The sequence below is a fragment of the Penicillium maclennaniae genome (assembly GCF_028827695.1).
Source record: "Penicillium maclennaniae strain IBT 15551 chromosome Unknown utg000003l:1.0-5670915.0:1.0-5674809.0, whole genome shotgun sequence".
NCBI classification, from domain to species: domain Eukaryota; kingdom Fungi; phylum Ascomycota; class Eurotiomycetes; order Eurotiales; family Aspergillaceae; genus Penicillium; species Penicillium maclennaniae.
The window spans coordinates 1,063,033-1,080,802 of NW_026623215.1; the positions used below are offsets into that span (position 1 = coordinate 1,063,033).

At 52.6% G+C, this 17,770-nt stretch overlaps 9 protein-coding genes across 9 annotated transcripts; 6 read left to right on the forward strand and 3 right to left on the reverse strand.

The window, feature by feature from the left end:
- Nucleotides 1-185: 185 nt before the first annotated feature.
- Nucleotides 186-2,156, reverse strand: N7477_002497 (uncharacterized protein; the record flags this gene model as incomplete). The annotated part of the gene is made up of 4 exons (XM_056964160.1): nt 186-211; nt 263-671; nt 737-873; nt 1,718-2,156. The coding sequence occupies 4 exons, from the start codon at nt 2,154-2,156 to the stop codon at nt 186-188; spliced, it is 1,011 nt and encodes a 336-aa protein (XP_056824113.1).
- A 517-nt stretch (nt 2,157-2,673) lies between these two features.
- Nucleotides 2,674-3,318, forward strand: N7477_002498 (U4/U6-U5 snRNP complex subunit SNU23; the record flags this gene model as incomplete). Its single annotated transcript, XM_056964161.1, has 1 exon — nt 2,674-3,318. One exon carries the CDS (start codon nt 2,674-2,676, stop codon nt 3,316-3,318), a length of 645 nt encoding a protein of 214 aa, XP_056824114.1.
- A 193-nt stretch (nt 3,319-3,511) lies between these two features.
- On the reverse strand, nt 3,512-6,251 carry N7477_002499 (uncharacterized protein; the record flags this gene model as incomplete). Its single annotated transcript, XM_056964162.1, has 5 exons — nt 3,512-5,045; nt 5,099-5,551; nt 5,605-5,714; nt 5,765-6,061; nt 6,117-6,251. The coding sequence occupies 5 exons, from the start codon at nt 6,249-6,251 to the stop codon at nt 3,512-3,514; spliced, it is 2,529 nt and encodes an 842-aa protein (XP_056824115.1).
- Nucleotides 6,252-6,669: 418 nt separating this feature from the next.
- N7477_002500 (phosphatidate cytidylyltransferase) lies at nt 6,670-8,187 on the forward strand (the record flags this gene model as incomplete). The annotated part of the gene is made up of 1 exon (XM_056964163.1): nt 6,670-8,187. One exon carries the CDS (start codon nt 6,670-6,672, stop codon nt 8,185-8,187), a length of 1,518 nt encoding a protein of 505 aa, XP_056824116.1.
- Nucleotides 8,188-8,669: 482 nt separating this feature from the next.
- N7477_002501 (histidinol-phosphate transaminase) lies at nt 8,670-10,090 on the forward strand (the record flags this gene model as incomplete). The annotated part of the gene is made up of 3 exons (XM_056964164.1): nt 8,670-8,755; nt 8,805-8,975; nt 9,040-10,090. The coding sequence occupies 3 exons, from the start codon at nt 8,670-8,672 to the stop codon at nt 10,088-10,090; spliced, it is 1,308 nt and encodes a 435-aa protein (XP_056824117.1).
- A 1,208-nt stretch (nt 10,091-11,298) lies between these two features.
- Nucleotides 11,299-12,944, forward strand: N7477_002502 (putative integral membrane protein Pth11-like; the record flags this gene model as incomplete). The annotated part of the gene is made up of 2 exons (XM_056964165.1): nt 11,299-11,639; nt 11,708-12,944. 2 exons carry the CDS (start codon nt 11,299-11,301, stop codon nt 12,942-12,944), a joined length of 1,578 nt encoding a protein of 525 aa, XP_056824118.1.
- A 787-nt stretch (nt 12,945-13,731) lies between these two features.
- On the reverse strand, nt 13,732-14,616 carry N7477_002503 (DNA-directed RNA polymerase core subunit RPB5; the record flags this gene model as incomplete). The annotated part of the gene is made up of 3 exons (XM_056964166.1): nt 13,732-14,257; nt 14,361-14,443; nt 14,518-14,616. The coding sequence occupies 3 exons, from the start codon at nt 14,614-14,616 to the stop codon at nt 13,732-13,734; spliced, it is 708 nt and encodes a 235-aa protein (XP_056824119.1).
- A 247-nt stretch (nt 14,617-14,863) lies between these two features.
- On the forward strand, nt 14,864-16,577 carry bfr1 (putative nuclear segregation protein (Bfr1); the record flags this gene model as incomplete). The annotated part of the gene is made up of 3 exons (XM_056964167.1): nt 14,864-14,980; nt 15,145-16,308; nt 16,371-16,577. 3 exons carry the CDS (start codon nt 14,864-14,866, stop codon nt 16,575-16,577), a joined length of 1,488 nt encoding a protein of 495 aa, XP_056824120.1.
- Nucleotides 16,578-17,111: 534 nt separating this feature from the next.
- On the forward strand, nt 17,112-17,619 carry N7477_002505 (uncharacterized protein; the record flags this gene model as incomplete). Its single annotated transcript, XM_056964168.1, has 2 exons — nt 17,112-17,126; nt 17,212-17,619. 2 exons carry the CDS (start codon nt 17,112-17,114, stop codon nt 17,617-17,619), a joined length of 423 nt encoding a protein of 140 aa, XP_056824121.1.
- Nucleotides 17,620-17,770: the final 151 nt, after the last annotated feature.

The following is a 17,770-nucleotide window of genomic DNA, read 5'->3' on the forward strand; positions in this document are numbered from 1 at the left end:
TGAGGGCCATTCACGTGGTTGCCATTGAGGATAATACATGTCATGAGCAATGTATGGACAAAGACATGAAATTGATTCGCTATGTAAAAGATTCCGTCGGATCAACAACAATTAGGGCCTATCCCGGGAACATTTTATCTCGTGAAATTCATGAACACGGGTATACAAACATAAGATCATGTAGCTTAAGAAGACGCATGTGTCCGGCGCCCTAAAATCAATCAGTATGGACTTTCACACATTGTGGATATGGAGTACTCACACTCAGCCAACTCCTCCGCTGACAATTCCCGAATGCTGTTAATATCGGGGACATTACCCTGAACAGCGCCCTTCACCGTGTCGACAGCGCGGCCGAGTATTCCCTTCTTGGAGGCAACGTGCGTCGCAAGCTTGGCCTCCAGCTTGATAACACCAATACGAGGGTCTGAGGGGCCACCATCATGCACGCCATCGCCCATATCACCGATCCATGCCTTCAAGGCCGGTGAGTAGTATTTCTTCACAGATTCTGGGTCTGGGATAACGGTGGCTGTACCGGAGATAGAGGCCCAGGCGCCGGAGACAGGGTCCAAGAAGGACATGTTGACTTCCTTAGGGTGAGCAGTAAGGTCCATAGTCTTTCCCGAAAATAGATTGGTGTGGAAAATAAGATCAATACCGCCGTGCTCCTAAATTTCCCTGAGGTCAGCTTTCTCGGTTCCAAGAAGTAGATCAAGGGTCACGAGTCACAAACCTGGGCGGCTAGGGCCATGCATCGCGAAGCCAGGTATTCTCCCTCTGACTGATGGGTCGTCAACATGCCAAATTTGATCTCTGCGATAAACTTCGCCAGCTCCTCGATCTTCTGGGGAGAGGCGGGTCCTCGAGACTCTTGGACTTGTAGGGGTCCACCGGGTGATTGCCCGTGGCGGTGTTAATGGTTCCTTCGGCAGACATGATTGTGTGTTCTTAATTGAGGGCTCAAAGCTATATGGGAGTTCGAGATGGACACATGAAGGATTAAATAGCAATTCGATGCGGAGTATGCGAACACGTCGATGTGACGTCAGCGATAAGATAATCCGGATTAGAGCTCGACCAGGAATCAGCTGCAGTTCGTCCAGACTGGTCCAGCTCGAGAATATCCGATGCTATGATCGTGTTTCTCCACTGCGGTGTGCACCTCCTGGTTTCGGCGGGTATGGTGTGATCTGATCTGGCCCATCTTACTCCCGTCAAGCTCCCTGCAAATCTGGTTGGTTCATCTGCGCTGTACACTGCAGCGTTGACATCAAACAGGTCACCCCATTAGTCAGAGCACCGTGCAGATGAATGGGATCCCCTCCATTTCTCGGCAGGGGTGGGGGAAGCTCTCCTGGAGTACGGGTGGCGGTGAAAATCCGCTCTCAGCCTGCCCCTCGCATTTCCGAGGTCTTCAACGAAAATGATTTAGTTTGAGAAGGACCGAACTACTTGACCATGAGGATCGATATCGACTGGCGAGCTTCGTTGTGAAGTAAGTCAGTGGGATGTCGCTCTGCTTGTCTCCATCGTACGTCCTGTTGGCGTTGGTTAGGCAATGAAAAGACGAATATAGACCCCGGAAGTTTTACCTCTGCGCCAAACGCCATACAAATTCCATCAAGCAAGCAAAAAAGCAGATTATCAGAGCTGAATTGAACAGAGTCAGCATCGCCAGCCCCGGCCCTAGCAAGGATCAAAACAAGCAACAAACCTTCACGTCCCAATACCCACAACATCTTGGTCACCTTCCTTGGGCCTGAACCCTTGAGCCAAGGTATCAAGACCTTGCGACATGTTTGACCATCCACGACACAGCAACCGCCTGGGGTCTGGCGGCATTCTAGGTGTCGTCGGCGGCGCTCCATGATTCGGCGGATACGCCAGTTGCAAAATTGTTCATCTGTGCGAAAGGAGCACTTTTCCATAGGGCATTCGAGCTTGCGCTCAAAGCGTTCGACGAGCCAGTCTACTTTCAAGTGAACGCCGGTGTAGATCAGGGTATTGAAGTGGAAGCTGGTATGCTTTAGTGCCAGAGCGTCTGGGTAAGAGAGATACGAGGCAATCTGGGTATGAAGCTCTGCCGGTAGGCTCATCAGACCCAGGCGAGGTCTGGACTCTGTAGAATCGGGGATGGTAGTAGGCTGCTCCATTTGGTGTTGTTAATGAGACTCAAGGGGGGGACGTTCCGTCTTATGTTTCTCAAAGTCTGTGCTTTCAGTGGCTGATAAGTTGGTGCCTTAAGCACCTGCCACGTCGACGTTTTCCTTCTCAAATCAAGACTGATGTCTATTCTGAATTTCAGGCAGAAGCAATAGTGACACGGCAAGTCGATTGGCAGCATACCGTTGCGCGATCAGTTGTTGTGAGCAGGGCGAGGATCCGATGATACTATTGAGAGCCCACCTTCACAATATAGGTGCCAAGTGGTAGACTACCTTAATGTCAGGCTCCAACCGTAGGCGACATCTTGAATACATTTTCTGTAGCACAACAATGCAAAACATAAACTCACTTTCTCACTAATCTCACAAGCCTCAGCTCTAATTGTTACGACTTACCAGCCTTGACTCAAAGTCGCTTACTAATATCGGCACGGGTCTATCAACTTTGATCTTCTAATGATAGCATGGAAACCTCCATCCTTCCAACACCACAAACCCACACAAAATGCCTCAACCAAACGCTACCGGTACACCGGCCTCGGACACCGAGTTTCGTAAAACATGGGATCGCGAGGAGTATGCGAAGAAGGCGGCCGACCAAGAAGCGAAGCGCAAAGCGGAAGGCAAAGCCCGATACGAAGCGAAGCTCCTGGGCAAGAAATACCACGCGCCAGTCGACTTTTCCTCCCTGGATGAGACAACCGCCCGTACCAAACGGCTAGATGTCGCGTCGATGGTGGGCAAAACGACGATCGTGCCGGCCGGAGCCTCGATGGGCAAACGAGGCGCTGGAGCCGGATTCTACTGCAAAGACTGTGACCTTACCTTCAAGGACAATATCCAGCTGGTGGAGCACTACAACAGCAAGCAGCATTTGATTGCGACTGGTCAGAGCGGAGAGGTGAAACGAGCTACCGTGGAGGAAGTGCGAATGCGTCTGCGCATGCTGTCACATAGGAAGCGAGTACGGGAGGAAGAGGAACGAAGGGCGTGGCAGCTTGATCTTGGAGAGAGATTGCGGGAGCGAGAGGAAATTGAGGCGAAGGAGCGTGAGGAGAAAAGACGCAAGCGGAATGAGAAGCGTCGGAAGGGCAAGGACGATGTCAAGCAGGAGGACAGCTGGGAAGGAAGACTGGGAATCATTGCGTAATGGAGATTTTGAGGGCGCACAATCTACTTATGATACCCATGGCGTTTCAGAGTCTGGTTTTATTTTCAAATTGTCCATATAAAGGTGTTCTTTCGTGAGGAGCATTGCATTGCCAAAATGTTAACATATTGAATCGTCCCATGACTCCGACAAACTCCTAAACCCCGGCCATGGCCTCCCAAATAATGCTCGCTTAATCCATGCACTCAATGGCCTCGAGGCGTTGCATCGCCCGGCCACCTTCCTTCTCGAACTGGCCGACGAGCCGTTCACATTCTCTCTTCAGGCGCTCCTCGCCGTTCTTTGCATTCCACATAATCCACTCCTCTACCGTCATCTTCTTCTCCGGACTGGTCAAAGTTCCTTTGACGGTCTTGAACATACTGGCCAAGTCGGCATTCTCTTTATCATCGGCCTCCCCGAAGAGAACCTCATCAATGTCCACAGGCGTCCAGGGATGTGCGGATGGCGGAAATCCAGCATTGGCATTGCGCTTCGACGGAGACGGGGTGCGAGCAACCAGTGGGGTTCGGGGCTTGAGCTCCTTGGATGCTGACGGCACAGTTCGACTGGCTGTTGAAGGTCGGGATGAAGGGGGATGGTTTTCAGCATCGGATGACTGGGGTGACATAGATGGCGTACTCATACGAGCCGTCGGAAGTGGTGACACTGCTCTGTTGGATGACTGGGAGACACGCAGAGGCTTTGATCGTTCTTTTCTGCCAGACCCTTGCGATTCAGAGAAGGACTGTGCAAGATGCTCCTCCTGAGGAATGTCACTGAACCGTTTCGTCGTCTTTGCTGGCACTGGTGTCCTTTCGTGGGCGACAGATGGCTCCGGTGAGGGTGCCCGGGGTGCTGCAACCATCTCGACTTGGTCGGGAATGTCATCTGGCGTTCCGAAGACGTCGTCCTCGTCTCGAGATGGCGATCTGAGGTCTCTCTGCTCTTGAACCGGCTCTGGGGGAGGTGTTTCTTCCGTCTTCTTGGTCTTCTTGGTCTTTTTTGCCTTGACATCCTTCTTTGACGACTTCTTCTTGATGACTTTTTCTTTGGGCTCCGTCTCAGGCTCTCGTCGAGACTCAGGTTCCTTGTTTATGATTTCCACCGAGACAAAAGATTCGTGGCGATCAGAATCACGCCGATCCTCGGCTGCAGACTTGATTTCGGACGAGTCTTGGGTAGCCGGAGCCTTTAAAGATTCCTCCTTCTTGCTCTTCTTGCTTCCTTTCTTCCCAGATGCCTTGGCTGGTCTTGGCTTGGGAATTGGTTCTTCGTGTTCCTCTGGCTCCTCCGGGATTGGGTGATCCTCTATTTTACAGACATCCAGCTCCGCAGGAGCATCTGACGGTAAATCTTGGCCAAAATAGGGTTCTTCTGGCTCATGCTGGGGTTCGGGTGACTCGGCAGCAGCCTTGGCTTTCTTGCCACCTTTGTTCTTCTTTGAGACAAGAGGCTTGTCAGGCTCTGGTTCCCGCTCTTCTTCTGCAGGCTCGGGGATATCTGCGTCAAGGCCGGCTTCTAATGCGGCTTCCAACTCTGAGTCCCGAGGCACGCGCGTCTTGGACGTAGATTTAGATGAAACAGACACATCGGAGGTCTTGCGACTCTTGGATGTGCCCTTCTTCTTGCGACCCTTCTTGACAGGTCCCTCTTGAGGTGCTTCGTCCACTAAGCCCGCATCCGCCATGACATGATCGTAATCATAAGCTTGGGAAACGCTGCTGCTGCGCGTTTGTGTCGCACGTCGCTTCGCTGGTGGTTCTGCAGGGGAGGAGACTCATGGAAGTCTTCTTGGACTGCTTCCGGCTCGTCATTACTCACCTCTTCACTGACTCGCTTATTTGCCTTGGTCCCACGCTTGGGCTTCACTGGCTCAGGCTCAGGCTCAGGCTCAGGCTCAGGCTGTACAAGCTCGATCTCGTCGACATCCAGCTGGCTTTCTACCATCACATCCTCCTTCTTGCTCCTAGAGCTCTTGCTTTTGCCCTTAGTTCCCTTTTTGGAAACTTTCGGCTTGACAGTTGCTTGGGACATCACGCTCTGGTCCATTGATTCATCGACATCCATTTCAGGAGCTTCGGATGTGGTAGTGGCAACGGATTGGGTCGAGAGTCGTGATGATGCTTTGGAAGTACGGCCCTTCTTTGATGTGGACCCTTTACCCTTCTTAGCAGGAGGTTGGGCGAAAACGAAGAAAGAACAATCCGAGGAGCGGCGAAAGTGCTCATCACTAGACATATTAGTTCCCTCCGTATCAGGAAACGGCGGGGCCGCGCGACTTACAAAGGATCGTCCTTGGGCTCCCAACCATCGAGCGAGAGCTTGCAGTAGGGACAGCTAGCTAGGTCATTGCTCTCTTCGTTCGGGCAGAAGTACCACCCGCCCTCGACCATCTGATATCCTTGTTAATATGATGCCAGATGAGAAGCTCACTTCATCTTACCTTATCCGATTGACAGACCCATCCGCGTTTGCCATCATGTGGCCAGGCCGCTCCGAATGTCGCGATTCGGGCTTGAGTAATACGATCACTGGTCGGGTCTTCGATAGTAGCCGGGTTCGAGCTTCGCTGCTGAATGTCCATTATGATCGCCCAGCCGCAGTCCGGCGAGTGCTTGAGGTGTTCTGTGATCGGATTGTCCTCCTCCTCCCATCCATCCAATGCGCGATTGCACTGGAAACATGTTGTGTTGTCGGGGTTTGTTTCGTAGGGTTTGTAGTAGAAGCCTGCATGCGCCAGCTAGAGTCTCGATGTCAGTATTCTGTCGCTACAATTCTGGTTGTTCCGGTCTTACCTCGGCCGGTGAAGGGCTATGGTGAGGCCATCCGATCGTTTTGGAGCTTTTCGTGGTCGAGGATCGCCTCTCGGGTTTAAGCACGGTGTCGAAGCTGGCAAGGCGCGCTGCAAATGTATCCATGTCTGCGCTCATTATACAGCTATGCAGGAGGGACTTTCGGTCCCTCAATCTGCGTCAGACACAGGGGCTCCGGTTGTCGTTAGAGGCGAATTTGTCGATGTTGATTGCGGAGTGTTTGGTGTGTTTACTTCCGTTGTTATGCTAAAACGCGCATTCACGTGATAATTTTAGTCAGCCCCGGGCGACGTCAGACCCGCAACAGTTCGGAGCCAGCGTGAGACGAGTTCAATTGAACGTCTCCCCGCCCATTGAATTCTGTAAAGCGCACTCCATGGTGGGGAACGCTGTTATTTTTTGACCGCCTTATTTTGAGCCCCTGTGCTCCGCTCCTTTCCTTCCGCTTCGCAGACATGCGTCCTATTGTACGGTTCAAAACCCGAGACACTCTGGCTGGTTGGATTTCCGTGCTGATAATCGTGTCTCGTTCTAGATGGTTTCCCCTCGAGCCGCTGGCATGAGCGCTCTCTGGCGGTCTAGCGTCCGCTTGTCACCTCTACTGAGGTTGCCCGTGTCGGCTCGCTATGTATCAATTCCATCTTCTCCGAACTCCGACTCTCCTTTCCGCCAATCTACAAAATCCGACCTTTCTACGTCAAATTTACTATACAATGTCCCTTCTGGACGGCCATCTTCCGCGTCTTTCTCGACCTCTCCCTTGCTATCCGAGTCGGATTGGGACCATAACCCGAACCTAGCGATCTCGAACTTCTCCGAGCTCCCATCGAAGGACTTTGGTGTGAATCAGCATATGATTATCAACCAGGAATTCAAAGAAGCTCTTCGGCAGATCCTTTGGCAGTTCCGGGCACCTATCCGATATGCGTTTGCATACGGATCAGGTGTCTTTACGCAGACTGGTTCCGCCGTAGCCGGTTCAACACATCCATCTCCCCCGGCAGCCATCAAGAAAATGCAGCAGGGCTCCGGAAAAATGATTGACTTTATCTTTGGAGTTTCATATACACAACACTGGCATTCATTGAATCTTCACCAACACCGCGACCATTATTCTGGACTTGGATCATTCGGGTCATATTTGGTCTCTCAAGTGCAGGATAAGTTTGGAGCAGGTGTATACTTCAACACACACATCACTGTTAATGGAACCTTGATCAAGTACGGTGTGGTCAATTTGGATACCCTTTGTACCGATCTTACCTCGTGGAACACTTTATATCTCGCGGGTCGGCTGCAAAAGCCGGTCAAAATCCTGCGCGATCACCCAAAGGTCCGCTTGGCGAACCAGATGAACTTGCTATCGGCTTTGCGAGTTGCATTGCTGTTGCTCCCGGAACGATTCAGTGAGTTCGAGCTCTATAGCACTATCGCAGGCATTAGTTACATGGGCGATCTCCGGATGGTGCTTCCAGCGGAAGACCCAGGGAAAGTGCGCAACATTGTTTCCAGCCAGATGGCCCACTTCCGAAGACTCTATGCGCCACTGATTAACAACTTGCCGAACGTCACTTTCAATGACCCTCGCACCAATCAGAGCGATTGGATCGACGATCCGGATGCTATCCTAGCCATGGTGCAAGATATGGACCCAGTGAAGCGAGGAAACATGGTCCGCCGACTTCCAGAAGCCTTCCGTGAGAAATTGTACTTCCAGTATCAATCCCGATACCAGATTCCGCGCCTTGAGTTCGACAAGATGATGTCAGAGCAAAATGACAAGAACGCAGAAATTGTTCGTCGGCCCGAGGGAGGTCCTTTCGAACGTCGGATCGCCGCTGATGACCACCTGCAAGAAGAGGTCTCAACATCAATTATGAAGACTATCCGCTGGCCCAGCACGGTTCAGACCATCAAAGGACCTTTCACTGCGGGTATCAGCAAGAGCTGGAACTATCTAAAGGAAAAGCGAGAGAAGCACAAGAAGGCTCGGGCCCATGATAAGGCTCCAGTTGGCAAGCCTGTCACCAAGGGCACGAAGAAGGAAGAATGAACGCCCTCTTGGAAGTATCCCGGCGCAGACTGCTGTGGCCCGGACAAGGCATATGCCGGCGTTGTAGGGGACATGTATTAAATCCATGAATTTGCTATCCATGCATCGTTAGAAATACATATTTCAGTCACAACAACTTGATCTCCGACTGTCAGTGGATACTGAGACTATTGGCAAGGGAAAGAGTATACACATTCAGCTGAGAGGTCGTTGAGAGCGCCGAGGCCTACTTGTGGGGACTGAACGGACAAGCTAACGAGAGGCTTTACACAAGTCATCAAACCATTCACATAGTCAATTGATTCAAACAGTTGATAATACTTCTCGGCGCATCTTCAACTTGGCGGGTCTGAGTCACGCATTTCTGTTCACTGTGAGTCAACCTTGGAGCGCTTCCGCTTTCTCTCCGACAAATTCCCCGCCACCCCACCAACTTTGCACCTCGACATCATCGTGTTTTAGCCTCCGGCACATAAGTCACAATGGCTTCAAGGACGTCTCCATTCAATTTGGCCACATGTGCCCGTCCTAATATTTTGAAATTGCAGCCCTATCGTTGCGCAAGAGAGTATGTCTTCCATCTCCAATGTGGCTCCGATGTCGCGCTAATTATTTAGTGACTACAAAGACGACGGCACAAACGTGCTTCTCGATGCCAACGAGAATTCTTATGGCCCAGGATTGGCTTTGAACAGTGAAGGCGCATTGCAGACGTCCCAGACTGGCGATGCGACAGGTGCTTCCAAGCCCGAGATTGACTTCCTGGGCTTGAACCGTTACCCCGATCCGTGAGTGACTCTGATCAATCATGAGCTACTAGTGAGATATTCTAACAAGCAAAATTCTATATAGTCACCAGGCCGAGCTTAAGCAGCTCTTCTGCAACCTCCGTAATACCCACCACCATACACCCAAGACCTTGCGACCCGAGAACCTCTTCGTCGGTGTCGGATCAGACGAAGCGATCGATGCCATGCTCCGTTGCTTCTGCGTCCCTGGCAAAGATAAGATCCTAACATGCCCTCCGACCTACGGAATGTACAGTGTGAGCGCACAAGTCAATGACATCGACATCGTCAAGGTGCCGCTGGATGTGAACAACGGCTTCCACCTTCAGCCGGATAAGGTCAACGAGGCGCTGTCCGCAGATCCGTCCATTAAACTCGCATATATCTGCTCGCCGGGTAACCCAACCGCCAATTTGATCCGCAAGGAGGACATTCGCAAAGTGCTGGAGCACCCGACATGGAACGGAGTGGTCATTGTGGACGAGGCATACATCGACTTCGCCGAGGAGGGCTCCAGCCTGGCCGAGTGGGTGAACGAGTGGCCGAACCTGGTCGTGATGCAGACGTTGAGCAAGGCGTTCGGTCTCGCGGGTATCCGTCTGGGTGTCGCCTACAGCAGCCCTGAGATCACCAAGCTGCTAAATAGCCTGAAAGCCCCTTACAACATCTCCAGCCCGACGAGCGCCCTGGCATCGGCGGCATTAACGGGTCCCAACCTGGCCGTCATGCGCCGTCACCGTGAGCAGATCGTCGCCCAGCGCGACCGCCTGCTTCGTGAGCTACCGCAGATCCCCGGTGTAAGCCGGTTCTTAGGAGGGTATGACGCCAACTTCCTACTCGCGCAGATCACCAATGCAGAGGGCCGACCGTGCAATGTCACCGCTCTAGCAGCTTACGAGGCAATGGCGGAGAAGCGCGGCGTGGTGGTCCGATTCCGGGGCAAGGAGCACGGCTGCGAGGGATGTCTGCGCATCACGGTCGGCACAGAGGCAGAGGTGACCAAGTTCCTGCAGGAGCTCCGGACCGTGCTGGCCGGGCTGCACGGCGGGGTCGGCATTCAGTCACTTCGGGACGAGGCGAAACGGGAGGATGCGGCGGCTGCGGTGGTTGGGTGAGCTTGAATCAAGATGCTAGAACATAGATAACATGAATAGAGCACGGGCTTCGGGGGAAAAAACCAGAATCCGAATCAATAGTATTAAATTGGGCTATTCCCTGATGCTTATCGCGGGTAATAATTGGTTGGTCACAAGAGGCATGGAGGTTTATCCCAAAAAAAAAAAAACAGCCTCCACGACTGGGGCTGGGGTTAGCCTCCCAAATTCTGGTCCTAGTCCTGGTGCTCGTACTGATGCTCGTTCAAGTATGACTCGGCAACGGGGGTTATCTCGCCAGGTGGCGAATCCTCAATCCTAGATCCTGGTATGCTCGAGCAAAGTCGACTACGGAGGTTATTATTGGAAGCGCCCGCACGCTCTAGTGTATTGTCTAGACTCCCGGAGCTCAGAGAAATCGTTGAAACTCAATCCCACGTTGTTCAATCAACTCCGTATCTCTAGGCATCACTCCACGCCCAAGTAGAGGACCTCAATTAGCGTACCCAGCTTAGCCCCGGTCCTCGGTACCTAGCTCGTTACGGGAACCTTGCACGTGTGTTGCTCGATTAAAATTGCCTTCGAGTTGTCATTCGTACCCGGGGACTTTAATCACTTACACTTTCCTCGAGAGAAGTTCGAGCCAATCTCAGATACATCAATGCGATTAGCGCATCCTTTCCCACGGATGGGTCAAAGCTTCCGGACTCCGTAGGCCCGCGATAGTTTGGGACGTACACCGACTCAAGGCGGGGACCCTGATACATCGAGTCGAGTTTCCTAGGTGGCGCGGATGCTAAGCCCTAGACATATCTCTCTCTCGCTCTTCCTCTTCCTCTTCCTCTCTCGCTTATGCTTGATTCCAAAGGTTGCTGGCGCTGACTGGGGCCAACTGGTGAGATTAGCGAGAAGCATGTTACTGGCTGCTGTTATCATCATCTCCTGGTCAAGAGGTTTTGCTTTTCCCCGGTCTCTTGCCCTCGTCAAATCTTGATTTCATATTTACCTTTTCGTAGTCCCCGCAGTCTCTGATGTGCCCATGTTCTTTTCCCCCTCCCTGAAGTACTTCAGACCGTTCTCCCCATCGAGACGATCTTAGTTTCCGATCGTCGTGCATCCACTTCCCCACTGTTCTATCTCTCACGTGCGTCATGTAAAGACATCTGCTTCCCTCGAATCGACGATTCAACCACCTTTTTACCCCCTCCCTCTGCGGAGGCGCTGGGATCATGGAGCCGAGAGGCCTCTATTCTCCGAATGTCCCCGACTATGAGTCGCGAACCCAAATTAATCCGACATTGTTGATGAGCTGGTGGGCAACGGGCTTCTCGCTAGCTATCATCGTTGTCCGACTATGTGGTCGCTACGTTCGTCTCGAGCGCTTCTTTCCTGAGGACAAGATGATGGTGCTCAGTATAATTCCACTGTCCATTCGCATGGTCTTGGTGCATTTCGTCTTGATCTACGGTACCAACAATGTTAAAACGGACGGGTTAACGGCCGAGGAGATATCCAAGAGAGAGATCGGCAGCAAGCTGGTGTTGGTGGCTCGGATATTTTACGCCATCTTGTATAACCTCCCTCCCCCTTGTGACCCTTGTGAGCGACCAGCAGCCGCAATACTAACAAGTTGCTTAGTATTTGGATGGCCAAATTAACCGTCTGTGAATTCTTTAAACGAGTCACCGGTATGGTCTGGCGCCGCTCCGTTGCCATCTTCCTCCGCCTCATCCAGTTCTTCCTCATATCTACACTGGTCGCCGTGGTCATCGCGACTCTGGCCGAATGTCAGCCGTTCTCCCACTACTGGCAGGTAGTTCCTGACCCCGGAACTAGCTGTCGCTCTGGGTACGCCAACCTCATTACAATGGGCACCTGCGATGTCATCACCGATCTCCTCCTCGTTGCCTTCCCAGTTCCGATAATCCTCATGGCCCAAATACCAATGAAGCGCAAGCTCGGTCTCGTCGTCCTCTTCTGCCTCTCTCTATTCTTGGTCGCCATCACCTGTTATCGAGTCCCCAATGTAATCAAACACGACGGAGCCCAACCCTACCGCTCTCTCATCGCATCTCTCGAAATACTAGCCGCAACAGCGGTCTCGAACGCCGTCGTGATCGGCTCATTTGTACGCGACCGCGGTGTCAAGAAACTGAAGTATAAACGCACTCAGGGCTCTGCATCCGTCAGCGAAAGCATGGACACTAGTTGTATGCGCCGCAACACCGTCATGCAGCACCAGTGGGGCAGCGACTCAGATCTAGCTGCAGGCGTGGGTATCCGCTTAGATCCCAAGCTCCATTCGTCCGTGACATCGGTTGTGCCTCCCATGGCAGCCCATACTACTCCCCTCGCCGTGGCACGGACAGGATCTATAGACCCGGCATGGTCATTCCACCAGAGCCGCTCTTCCGACGACCGGATATCTGCAGATGACAGCTTCGACATAAAAGTCAGCCCCCACGAATACATTATGACAAACCAGCCTCACGAGGCCCCTGCAACCCCGGCATCTTTATCCCGCCGGGTATCCTTCTTTGATGTGGGCGGGTTGTTGGCACAGGACCAGTCACAGTCCCATACCAACACATCGCGTTCGAATACCACCTCCCCGCCCGCTAACACCGAGAGTCAACGGTTCCGTCGTGGAAGCAGAGCTTTCTTCGAGGATCTTGGTGTTTTCTCACCCCGTTCTCCTACCTCTACCCCGTCACGCCATATATCATCTGCGGCGTCGGGTGATGCTCAGTCTCCTCATACTCTTCCTATATACCGAGCTTCGTCCGACGTCTCAAACAATGTGCCCGTCGACGTGGACGTCGAGTTACAAGACGTTGGAGGGCTTTTATCATCAAGACATAATTTGAGCGTCTGACTGACCCGGACGCAGTCTCTTACATTTAATCATTTTACTTGGGCGGCTTTTCTGACTTGGTTGTTGGGAGTTAAGCTTTTGGATTCGGATATGGATTGGACGATTGTTCATGGGTTGGATTCACGTAAGGCACTGTTTAATTGTCTATTTCTCTTTCTTCCTGGAGTTGCTCATACCCCACAATGTTGTTTTAGTTTTCTGCTTTACATCGGCCAGCATTGGCGTTGGCGGTGTCTCCCTTCGTCTTCAGCATGGAGGTGGACTTTAGCCCTGGAGCTAAGTCGATATTGTATACCACACAACTCGAGACCATGAGACATGTCTACTACAGAGAAGCCATCTTTCAGGCTAATTCTCAAGCTGACTACAACATAATCTACCCGGAGCACGTAATATAGACATCCAAAGCATTTAATCTAGCTTGAATAGCAAACACAACGGAGATTACTATGTAAAATCACAGATCAGAAATCCCCGCCCCGTGGATGTTGGAGAAACTTCGCCTGTACGCCATGCTGCCCATAATACAAGGGGACCGACTTTTTTTTGTGTTCGTTTATGGTGCAAGAAAACTCCGTGTCCAATCCTCGGTGCCCTGATCTGTTGCCCCTGTAGTGCTAGAGCTTCTCTTAAATAGAAATGGAGCAAGACATGGCACCAGCAGGAAACCCGTCAGGAAGGACTATATGCGCAATAGGGTATGGGGTTCTCGATACCTCGCGAAAGAGAGAGAAAATTCCTTCGCAACGGAAGAGAGAGAATTAAAACGATACCGGTCCAGGCCCCCTTAAATGACCCAACGGTAACTGGCATAACGACCAGCTGTCTCGGACTTTCGGATGATTTTGACGACCTGGCCACGGCGCAGACCCAGGTACCGAGCGACAGGGTCGGAGACCTGCATGCGGGGCAGCTGGGACTCCTTCAGGCGGTACCGCTCCAAAAGCTTGCCCTTCTCTTCAGGACTGAGGAGAACGTGCTTGGGCACGAGCTCATGGCGGGTGATGTTGACCAGCAGATCCTGCTCCTGGAAGTGTTCGCAGATGCGACCGGGCACACCGCTCAGCAGGCGCACGGCAGAGGGCGAGATCGGGGTCTGAGTGATGAAGACACCGGTGTGGAAGTTGCTCTCGTCGACGATGTGGTTGAAGGCGCGCACCTGCTTAGTGCCAACGCCGGAGGAGTCGGGGCAGAAGTCGACGTAGATCGTGCCGCAGTCGGGCTGGGGGTTCGGGTTCGATTTGCTCGGCAGAGGAGTGTATTTCATCTTCATGTTCTCAGTGGGGCGGGCTTGGATTTTCATCTTGGTGCGACTGTTGGAAGGGAGGACAATGTTAGTCGAGGACGACACTGACAATGTGGTATACTATCTGCTATTCTTTCATGCAAAATCTTCGGAGCTCGAGGTTCACATACTCAGGGTAGCCCATAGGGTCAGCATATTTGTTACGGAAGTCGTTTAGTGAGAGTTGAAGCTCTTCGTCAGACACCTCGTAACCCTGGTTCCAGCGCAAGCGCCCTGTTAGCTTCCAGTTATCCAATCGCGAAAGGCTCGCCATGATCAAGGTCTTACTCGGTCTGCAAGCATCTCGTAGACAGTCCTCCAAGTGCGCCACAGGCGCGTCATCTCTCGGTCGGATTCTCCGCCATGCTGAGCAATTTCCCCGTCCATTGTGACTTAGGTGGAGGTGAAAGGGCGTACTGGAAAAAAAGTGCAGCGGAGGTCGGAAGATAAGGTGAAGTCAAAAAATCGGCGGGAATATTCTGCCAAGCGACGCCAGGAAAGCGGAGAAACCAACCGAACCATTTTAATTATTCTAATCGTTTCCCCTTTCCCCTCGTTGGCTTTTTCTCTTCCCTTTTTTTCCCTTGGTCTCAATTCTTTACTTCTTTCATTCGTTTCTCTTGCATATATCACAATGGCCAGCCCTGCCCCCGCGGAGCTCAAGGTGAAGCCCTCCAAGCCCGATGAGGAGGCCTACAAGGCCAGCCTCGCCCAGGCTGAGAAGGAGCACACTGCGGCTCAAGAGAAATTGGTACGCAACATTCATATCTCATCTTCGAGAGCGGCACTCGGTTCCAAGTGACATTGGGGTAATTGCGCTTCCTCTCTTCCGGACAGAGGCGTGTTTGCCCTATGTGCCACCTACGTGTCCACTCTCTCATCTCTATATAGGTCAATCGCTAACATGCGCAACAGAACCAAATCAAGGCAAAGCTTGATGTCGCCAAGCCTAACAGCTCGGACTCTCCCTCCGCGAAGAAGCAGCAGGAGCTTCGCGCCGAACTCTCCTCTATCCGTCAGAAGCAATCCGGCTTCAAGTCCTCCCGCTCCAGCACCCAGGAGAAGATCAATGCTCTCGAGTCTACCCTGAAGGCCCGCATTGCGGAGCAGAATGCCTCGCGTGGAAAGATGTCCTTCAAGAATGTTGAGGAGATCGACAAGGAGATTGCCCGCCTCGAGAAACAGGTCGACTCTGGCACTCTGCGCCTGGTGGATGAGCGCAAGGCTTTGTCGGACATCTCCATGATGCGCAAGCAGCGTAAGTCCTTCGCCGGTCTCGACGAGGCCCAGAAGGGTATCAACGATCTTAAGGCTCAGATCGCCGAGCTTCGCAAGACCCTGGACAACCCCGAGGCCAAGGCTCTCTCCGACAAGTACACCGAGATCCAGAAGCAACTCGATGAGATTAAAGCCGAGCAGGATGGTGTCTTCAAGAACTTGAATGCTCTGCGCGACGAGCGCACCAAGCTCCGCAACGAGCAGCAGGCTAAGTACGTCGCCATCAAGGAAATCAAAGACAACTACTACAAGGCCCGCCGTGCCTACAAGGAGCACGAGGACCAGATGTGGCGCATCCGCCGTGACCGCCAGAAGGCCGAGCGTGATGCCTTTGAGCGCGAGAAGCGCAAGAAGATTGCCGACAAGAAGCTCGAGGAGGCTTCCGCCCTTGCCTACACCGACGAGATTTTGACTGCCCAGGGTCTTATCCGCCACTTTGACCCCGCCTATGACTTTGCCTCTCTCGGTCTGGATGACAAGAAGACCGAGGGCAGCAACTTCCGTGCTGGTATCGGCCGTACCGTTGACGACTCTGGTCTCAAGGGTATGAAGGTGGTGAAGAAGGACGACGAAGAGGACTACTTCGTCGGTTCCGCTGGCAAGAAGGGCAAGAAGGGTGGCAAGAAGGGCGCTGCTGCTGCTGAGGGTGGCAAGTTCAACATGAACGTTGGCATCATTGAGGACTTCGCCAAGGTCAAGATTGATCCTCCGATGAACCAGTCTGATGTCCCTGCTGCTGTTGAGAAACTGGCTTCCAAGATTCGGGAGTGGAAGAAGAACCAGGCCAGCAAGACCGAGGAGGTGAGTTTCCGTCAATAAGTATTGGAATATTGATCTCTGTCAGCTACTAATCCACCTCACAGAACATTGCCAAGGCTCGGGAGGAGATCAAGCGCCTTGAGGAGGAGGAGACCAAGATCGCCGAGACCAACGGCGCCACAGACTTGAAGAAGAAGCCCGCTCAGGCCAATGGTGCCCCCACCGCCGACGCCGAGCTCGCCCAGGAGAAGGACGCCGCAAACGATGCCGCCGAGGAGCTGAAGAAGGCCTCCATCGAGGACCAGGCATGATCGCTATATTGGGATTTTCACCTGTGGTTGTCTGTTCCTAATTACCTCCCGTACAGTGTGAAGTCTAGCATTGCGTCTAGCATATTTTCTTTTTTTTTCCGTCTTTCGCTTTTGGCTCATTTTCATTATCCTCCGCGTTGATACATGGACAGCGTTTGCTCTGTTTCCAAAAGCCAGAATTTTGAGATGTTGTTTCGATGGGCTATTCCCATAGATGTTTGTAGCCTTTACGGAATGATCATCATCCTTTCTCCAAGGCAGATGACTCAGCTGCCGAGCCCCCCGGACCAAGGAACTGCGCCACGCTCCACCGTACTGCAACGGGCATCCGCGCGTCTCTACAAAAATCCGGAAGCGTTCTTGGCCTCGAAAATTCTTATATTCGACTTTCTCACTGTGCAATTCTTTCCCCCCCAGGTTTCTTCCTCCAACGAGGTATCTCTTTAATTCACAGCCCGCATTCTTCCCACATTCTATACCTTACCCCAGATCGACAACTCTAAAGCGGATCCATACCCGTCCAACACCGGAAAAATGTCCAACAAGCCCGTACGCCTCTCTCACCCCCACACTTCTCTTCCTATGCTCTTCTCTTCCTATGCTTTGAGCCAGTGCATGCTAATGTATATTCTAGACCAGCCCTCCCCCCCTCCTACCACCCAGATCCGGCTACGCAAGCTCCCCGCAGCCTCAAGGCCAGGGCGCCGCAAACGATTACTACGGAGGCGGAGGCGGCCAGGGTTATTACCCCCAGCAAGGATATCCTCCACAGCAGGGATACCCTCCACAGCAAGGATACCCTCCACAGCAAGGATACCCTCCACAGCAAGGATACCCTCCACAGCAAAGATATCCCCAACCGGGCTATCCTCCGCAACAGGGCTACTACGGACAGCCCAACCAGATGTACTACCCTCCGCAGCAGGGATATCCTCCCCAGGGCCACTTCCAAGGCGACCCTGCTGCGTCTGGCGCCGGCGGCCTCTGTGCTGGTATTATGGCTGCGCTCGCATGCTGCTGCTGCTTGGATCTCCTCTTCTGAGAAGGCTTCGGAAAATTGTCAGGACCAAGCAAATTCTTGCTTACGCCGAGGCGCTGTGATGCACCTCGGACCTTGACTATGCGACAAATGACAAGATCTCTAATTGTGGGGTTGGTGCATTGAACGAACCCTGGACTTGATGTATGATATG